The sequence below is a fragment of the Stegostoma tigrinum genome, chromosome 18 (assembly GCF_030684315.1).
Source record: "Stegostoma tigrinum isolate sSteTig4 chromosome 18, sSteTig4.hap1, whole genome shotgun sequence".
In the NCBI taxonomy this organism is placed as follows: Eukaryota; Metazoa; Chordata; class Chondrichthyes; order Orectolobiformes; family Stegostomatidae; genus Stegostoma; species Stegostoma tigrinum.
The window spans coordinates 24,587,280-24,595,773 of record NC_081371.1 but is presented as its reverse complement, the minus strand read 5'-3'; the positions used below and the strand labels follow the sequence as shown (position 1 = coordinate 24,595,773).

Sequence of the window (8,494 nt, the reverse complement as noted above, 5' to 3'; positions counted from 1 at the left end):
CTGACATGCAGGAGGTAATTAAAGCCTTCTCTCACTCACGTGAACACGCATCTGTTGGGACGCACTGGCTACAGCTGCAATCACAGCCTAGTAGTTGTTTCCATTGGTGTTATTTTAATCTTTTCCAATGCTGCAGCCAGTACCAACAATGCCCCCGCTGTCTCCTGTCCTGCCTCAGCATCACCATACATCCAAGTAAGGCAGTCAGGTGGATATCACAACAGCCTCTCCTGTGGGCTTCCTCCTCCCATACTCCACCCAACCTCCTTAACTGTTTGGAGCTTTCCTCCTTCAGGTCACATGCTGTGATATAGTGATGACATCATCATTATATCTGCTAAAGGTAAACTGATATATGAGACATAAATCACCAAAGCAATTGCATTGGGTACCAATGCTCTGTAGCTGTGGTCCTAAGTCATCATTCTGCCATAAGACATTTGGACACTGGTGACTCCACCAGTAAAGTTGAAATTCCTGGTGGGCAACAGGTAAACTTTATAGAAAAGGCACAGTTTAGAGGCTCAATAAGTTGGAAGTAAGTGAAGTGTTTACAGCTCAAATTGAACATCACTGCCATAGTGAGATATGGTTGCTGTTAGGGAAAGCAAGGGCCATGGAAACAATTAAAAATGAGGTTGCAGCTCTGGGGAAGTCAGAAAGTCAGAATTAGAATGATACAGGAGAATTTTAGAAACCTAATTCCAACTCAGAAGGAAAGTTCAAAGACTATGGAAGCCAGGGGAGGTGATGGCCCAGTGGTATTATCACTGGACTGTTAATCCAGAGACCCAGTTAATGTTCTGGCAACTCGGGTTTGAATCCTGACATGGCAGATGGTGGAATTTAATTCAATTAAAAAATCTGGAATTAAGAGTCTAATGATGACTATGAATCTATAGTTGGTTGTCAGAAAAAAACCATCTGGTTCGCCAATGTCCTTTAGGGAAGGAAACTGCCATCCTTGCTTGGTCTGACCTACATGTGACTCCAGAACCGCAGCATTGTGGTTGATTCTTAACTGCCCTCTGTCCATTTAGGCATGCTCTTATCCTGAATGAATAAATTAAAAAGAAAGTAAAAAGTAGGAAATCCATTACTTAATGCTTGGTAAACTGTGGGAGGGGCTTACTTAAACTACACATAGCAGGACTCATCAAAGAAAAAGCCATGAAGTCAGTAGGGACTGCTATTTAGAGAGAGAAGCAATGGAATTTATCTAGGGAAATCCTTAGTTTTTGCACTATATAAACTCTGCAACCTATTGATGGCAATCTTATTATGGAATAGTGTGCACAGTTGCAACTCAGTTCCTAGTGACTCAGAGTCCAGCACTATCTTTCCTCATTCACTCTTACATAATAATGACAGCATTAGGAAATAGAAATGGTGCATACAGAGATAGGAAATGAGAAAGTTGTGTGCTACCATTTATTTAGATGGTACAACATTTGCCTGAAATGATTATATAAACAGGAGGTTGGTTTCTCACTCCCAAAATCTTGGGCCAAAATTTTCAGGAAACAGGTGGGAGTTTCATTAGGGGTCCCATGATGTTGTATGGACCCATTGTAATGTTGAAGAGTCAATTTTGAAGGGGACAGTGCGTGCAATGCTTGTGATTGTTGTAGAGTGGCTTTAACCAGTGGCATTCAAAGAATGTCCACAAGTTGTGAACATAAAGATTTATAAATGGCTTTGCAGCATCCAAAGTGTCAATTTCCCACAAGCCCCAAAAGATTTCACAGTCTCAATCGCCCAACCTCTGGATCCTCCCTGAGGATTACATCCCCACGACTTCCACTGGCCTACAGCAGCTGGGTTCCATGAGGAGATGCTAGATTTTATATCCCTCCTAATGATGAGTTGTTCCACGCGATTTGCAATGAATACGAAGGCAACCTGATCGTGAAAATGCTGCAGGTTTCTGATCACTTTAATTGCATCACTCATGGGCTCAGACTGTCAGGCCCCATCAATAAACATAATCATATGAAAATATAGTCATGACCCTTAGTACAGCATAATGAGTTAAGCCTCCCTTCATCTCTGGTTGACAGCATCAAACTTTGACTGACATTCACTGCGCTATTGAGTATATGGATCAGACTTTATTCAGATACCAAAGATGGTCAATCTATACATTACGAAGGTAGATCTTCTTCAGCTACTTAAATAACTTTGCAGAGCTCTTCTTAGGTATCATAATAGCTTTCTTCAATGCATTTCATACATAAGTAGATGATTGGACTCCTACATATTAATATCCTCGTGATTAGCTACCTCATGATGGAACTTTCTCCAGATACTCAGACAGCTAACTTTACTCAAATTAGAACAGACGTCTTTCATATACAGTAAACATATCCTTCTGCTTACGTTTGTTATTCTAATGACTAAATATATATTGGACCTTAATTACTCATAGTTGATATTATTCTAGTCATTTAATTTATAGAATCATAGTAATGTACAGCATGGAAGCTGGTTGACAGAATCATCCAGCCTATAGCTCTTGGCCCATGGTCTTTTATGTTAGGTCACTTCAAGTGCTTATCCAAGTACTTTTTGATTTCTTATTTGTACTGCTATAATGAAAAAACAGGTGAAATTTTGGAAAGGAACATAATTCTAGTTCATAGGAAGAGTATTGATCCATTCCTCCTCCCATCTAGAGCAAGTCAATTGGTGTATTAGTCATTCGGTTCAGTTTATTACCTCAACTTTCTGACATATTCAGTAACAAACTTTGGAAAGCATAGTGTTTTTATTCAAATTCTAACACACAGATAAACTCAAGTAATCTTTTCTGCCAAAGAATATGCCAAAAATTCTTTTTGGGCATTTGGACTATCACCTGTGTGACCTGACTGAAAGAGTACAATCCTGTAAAACTTGAATGATTTCAAGTTCCTTTTCCTTTTCCACTATTCCTTTTCCACCAACACAGAATTATTCCTTTACAAAAACAAGTGGTTTAGAAGATTTTGTACATTGTTCAGACATTCCACAATTTTGAAAATTAGTACATGACTAGGGTTAGTTAATAACTTCAAAAGAACTTGGTTCACCAATGTGGCATTTGGACATTTAAAAATTTTGCATCTTTCACAGTCATTTAGGTAGTTGTTTTTCAAGAAAACAGTGATCATGAGGGATAGTTTTACTTCTGTATGTAATTTTAATCTACTGGTCAGTATACTTCATTGATCAAATTAAATTAATCTATTCTAAAATGTGTTTGCTTACAAAGTGGTTCCATCACGAGATCAGTTCAGTTACTCATTGGCTGTGTTTTTTTTATGTTTTAACATGTTATTTTCCTGAACACATGATCTACGACAGAGATTTTCATTAAAGCCAAATAATATTTCCTCTGAACTTGCTTCAATCTCTTTATCTCTCAGTGCACCATCTTGTTTCAGGACATTAGATCTTTATTTAGCTGCTTCATATGTCTTTCCACACAAAGAATAAGATGTTTTAAGTTGGGCTTTCTGGCCATCTTGTGGTGATGAATCACTATTTTCACCATTCAGATTCTCTTCCAATCTATGCACAAACCAGTTCTTTACAGCTGGAGTAACTTTGGCTTCTTGGAGCCATTTTGGTTTTGGAGTGACCGCTGTGAATTCAGATGCTAATGAAATGTTAGCTAACTTATCAAACTCTTTCTTTCTAAACACACTCTCTTTGTTATCTATTTTATTTTGCATTTCTTTATTTGCCACTTTTGAGACAACATTTTTATCCAGTTCTGGTTCTTTTTCCTTCACTTTTGCTTGCAACACCTTGGGTTTCTTTGACTTTCTTGAAAGCAGTTCATTGAATGGAAGATTGTGTATAAGATGTGTTCCAGTTCTGGGATTGCCATTATTCAATTCTTTAGTTTGAGGTTTGTTGCTGAAACATGCTGAATCTCTTTGTGTCACTTTGAAAGAGGTTGGTTTTGGAAACAATTTTACTTCCATTTGTTGATGCAATAATTTAACCTTCTGTGCCTTCTTGCTGTTTGACTTCTGAAATTCTTGGTTGTCTTGCTTTGAATTTGGACCCCTGGTGGAGTCCACTTTGCATAAATTCATCAGTTGATTTTCTAATGAAACAAAGTATGGTTTTGAAGATACTGTCTCAGTTGTGGATTTCTGCATATTTGGGATAAGGACTCTTTTCTTTTTCAGATCCAACTTTTCTTCAGTTACTTGTTTTTCAGTCTTTAAGGTTTTAATTTGGTTTTGGCTCATAGATTTTTTCACTGCATTTACTACAGGAGGTGTCATTTTTGCATTGTGAGCATTTTTATCTGCACTGAGTGAAATCGCACCCTCATTAATGTTTATATTCTTCTTTGAACTGTTTTTTATTTTGTTCTTCATCCACATTTTAACCTTTTCTTCAGATTCTTTTTGCCTCTTTTGACGATCAATTTCTTGTCTTTTATTATTTGCTTTTTCTATGCGTCTCTGCTTCTTCCTCCTTTCTCGCTCTTTTCTTAGTAAGACATTCTTTTGTTGAATCCACTTCTTAACCATATAATCATTTGAATTTTCCAGATGATTGTCAACTGGGATCACAATTTTCTTCTTCTGAATATCTTCACTCTGCTGTTTAGTTTGGGATCGCATTTTCCTTTTCCATTTTCGAATGTGTCGAATAGACACATTTATATTTGGGACTGGATTGGAACGCAGAACTTGTAGCCCAAACGGCTTCATCAACGTAATGATTATTCGGGGCTTTTCAAATATCCTTACATTACCTTGTGCTGTTTTGCTTTTGTTTGTTATGTTCTTTTTTCCCTTTTTGGCTATATGAACCTTTGCCGGACATGGTGGATTTTGAGACGATGTGTTTTCATTTTCTTCAAGGTTTTCATTCATCCCATGTTGGAAATCTTCAGAATGATCAATAATGATTGGTCTGGAGAGTCCTCCAGCGTTTAAAGAAGTCAAATTATATGTCTGAGCACTACCAGGCTTTTTATGTGATGCTCGATGAAGCAGTTGCCTTGGGTCTGTCAACACATCAACCAAACACATTTCTTCTGCATTAAAGAGTAACTTGCGTGTCCTATCTCCTTTGGTGTTCTCTTGCAGTTTCACTCTAGTTTTATCCCCATTCTTTATCTTCGACATTTGCATGTAAAGATAGATTGTTTTTCCAGAAGCATTAACTCCTTAGATTATGTTCAAATATTCCTAGTGGAGTTTTGTTTTATTTTGGTCTAGCAGTAACCTGACTCACAGAAGAACATATGCTTTTTGTAGACAGAAGATTAACCAAAATCAATTATGACTGATGTTCAATTCTCCTGGGGAAAATCAGTATGACCAAACCTACAAATGAACCACAACACAGAATTAAACCATGGGAAATTCACATAATTGCTCCAATTAACAATTTCCAGTATTTATATAATCTAATAATGTGGCATGTGCTATTGATATAGCGCAAGATAAAAGACTTTGAAATACTTCCAGAATACCATATTTCATAAACGTATTATTTTGAAGTATTTTCGATCAGTTAAAGCTTGCATTTTGTAATGTACTAACTTCTTTAATTGACAAATGACCTCCAGAAAAACTACTGATTTATTTGCAGCAATTACATCACAATCTTCATGCTTTCAGTGAGAATATTATCATAACCCTTTGACAATTGTCACTTCTATCTCAATAGAAGAAGCTACTGAAGGAATAATATTGCCTCCTCAACAAAGAATGTACACAAGACAATGAGGATAAAATGTAAATCTACAAAGTATAAATATGTGAAATAAAAACATGCAATGCATAAATTTACAGAAGGATAATAATTATTTAAAAAATAATGACTAGTTAACAGTTTTGATTCATTCAGGAATTACTTAAGACCTGTCTTTTCCTTTCTATAATGAAGCAGAACAAATTGCTCCAAGAATATTAAAACCAAAGAAGTTTAATAAGGAAGGATTGACGAGATTGGCTTCAAGGAAAAAGACTTGAGGAAAGTAACAGCCCAACTCCTGGTAGTTTAGATTTAATTGCACAAAAATTGATCTGTGAATATTGAACTGCAGTGCAACGTCACTATAAAACAAAGTAATTCACTGCATTAAGTACTTTTAGATATTACAATGTGATAACATGCTAATTCATTGATATTCTTAATTATATAAACATTAGAGTTGAGGTATGTTATTGGACAAGGGGATTTCTGTATGGGTAACCTAAATGGATCTGACATGGGAGTGTTCGAGTGCTATTGAATTGCAATTAAGCTACGAATGCATCTTTACTGGAAGGGTATGATTTAACAATGCTGTCTAGTGAGAAAAATAAGATGGATCTCCAGCTCTTGTACTCTTTACTATGATGAGCATAAACATTCACGGAAAAATAAGTTGACATGGAAACTCAAATTGCAATTATTACAATAGTAAACTAACCATTTTTAAAGGAAATTTTGATTATCTGAAGATCTTACACACTTCATTTTTTTGTTATCACTGCAAAACAAAGATACTTCTAAAACGTAAAATTTAAGAAACATGACAATATTTCTGATCATTTCACACTGTCTTGAAGAAGAAATAAGGAATCATGGGTTTTGTTGTTCCCTTACAACTGCAAAAGCCAACACAGTTATTGAAAGGTAGGTTGTTGAATGAAACCTGACTTTTAATCCCTGCCTTTCATGGTTGGGTCTCACTTCCATTATACCCATGAGCTGCATGTACTGAGCCAGACCTCATAGGCTGCTCACTATTTTTGGGAAGAGGAGGATAATTCCTGAAGATGTGTATTCTATAATTATGCATACTGCTCCTGAGTCCACAAAATTGTTAAAAATATTTCCTGTAGACTGTTTTGTGAATGGCCTTCAGCAATACCCTGAGGAACTATCTGCTTGGGTTATTCAACACATCATCCAAAAAAAATTGAATTATGGCACCCAAATTTGGTTTGGGCCCCAAATCTTGAAATAAGGTTCCCATTTTTGACCACACTTTCAGAAGATGCTTTCAACAGCTTGGTAAAACTCTACACTGAGTTTTATTGAACATGATGAGAACTCAAATCACATAATTTCAAATATTAACAAGGGGAATTAATTTGAGTTCAATTGAATTAATTGCTTTTATAAATGTATAACTTGCTAGGAAGGAATGAATTGTAGAGAAATGAGTCAGGGTCAGATGGTGCACAAATTACTAAGAATTATGAAGTGGAATATGGGGAAAACTTTAAAATGGAAAGCATTGATACGCAATGGTATTGAAACCATTCCCCGGAAGTTAATTGTGAACATCAAAAAACTAAAATATATGATTCACTAAATAGTAATTACAGAATTATGCATAAGTTACAGTCTAGTTGAACTTTTCTTCCTGACTTAAAATGTATCACTGATTGCAGAGAAGCTCACAAAACTAATTTACATTAAAAGGAAATTAACCTTGTAACATATTATTACCATGAATGTTTGTTATTGCAGTGAGGTCTAGAACTATGAAAGGATAAAGCCACTTGAAGCATTCCACTTTATGCATAAAATATTTTCTTATGTCTTTGCTTCAGGTAGTCTGTTCAGATCCTTAAACTTGAAACAATGTACATGATACACATGAATAGTTATTGATAAATTTGAAAATAGCTTACTGAATAACTCCCGAGACCCTTCTTCCGATTCATTGCAGTGCTTCCTGAGCAACTGTTATGTAATGAAAGGTTTAGAAGTTTCATTTCCATCCTGTGTCCTTCACCATTCCAATCTGACTCTGGAGCTTCAACATTGTTGATCATGCCAGCTTCCAGCTGTTGCTAGGCTCTGAGCAAGTGATTAGCTGGTTGCTATGGTGGCAAGAGTTGTTTACCAATTTCCTGAAAAGACTAAGGTCTCCATGAAAAGCTGAATTTTGCAAAAATGTGATTAATTTTGCTGTGAATATGTGCCCTCATTATGTCAAAATTTCGGCTCTCTGATTTTAAAATAAATCATACTTGCACTGCTCAAGCACCCTAATGTGGTGTTTCAAGGCATTTCATTCCTTGGAATTCTTTTGGAATGCACTGTTGGTGATTACAGATATTGTGGGCAAAGATGGCAGCTATTCCGCATTCCTCAAGTTCCACAATGGAGGAGAACAAATGAACAATCTTTTTTTAAATGTAGGACTGGGAGGACAAAGAAGAATGCTAACTACAGGAGAGCTCTCTGATAATTTGCAATCAGTGCAACAGATTTTAAGAATATTTTGCATCCAGCTGAACTACTATAGAAAGTAGATAATATATTAACAAATGATAAAACATCTAACAAACACAAGCATCACTCTAGATCAGGCAGTTCGCTTGGCGAGATTCTACATTGCACAATCATCTGTCCGATAGACAGCGTCATTGGTTCAACTAATTTAATACTCGTCAAAATCAAGCTACTGCAGATCCTGGACATCTGAAATATAAATTTTAAAAATTGAATATTGGAAATACTCAACAGGCCAGGCAGC

At 36.1% G+C, this 8,494-nt stretch overlaps 1 protein-coding gene across 1 annotated transcript; it reads right to left on the bottom strand.

Moving 5' to 3' along the window:
- Window positions 1–1,926: 1,926 nt before the first annotated feature.
- On the bottom strand, window positions 1,927–7,796 carry LOC125460903 (uncharacterized). The gene is made up of 2 exons (XM_048549103.1): window positions 7,644–7,796; window positions 1,927–5,336 (listed from the first exon to the last, which is right to left on the bottom strand). Exon 2 carries the CDS (start codon window positions 5,139–5,141, stop codon window positions 3,438–3,440), a length of 1,704 nt encoding a protein of 567 aa, XP_048405060.1. The 5' UTR covers window positions 5,142–5,336; window positions 7,644–7,796; the 3' UTR covers window positions 1,927–3,437.
- Window positions 7,797–8,494: the final 698 nt, after the last annotated feature.

Excerpts from the sequence above, each read along its gene's own strand:
- LOC125460903 (XM_048549103.1), bottom strand. The coding sequence starts at position 5,141 with ATGCAAATGTCGAAGATAAAGAATGGGGATAAAACTAGAGTGAAACTG.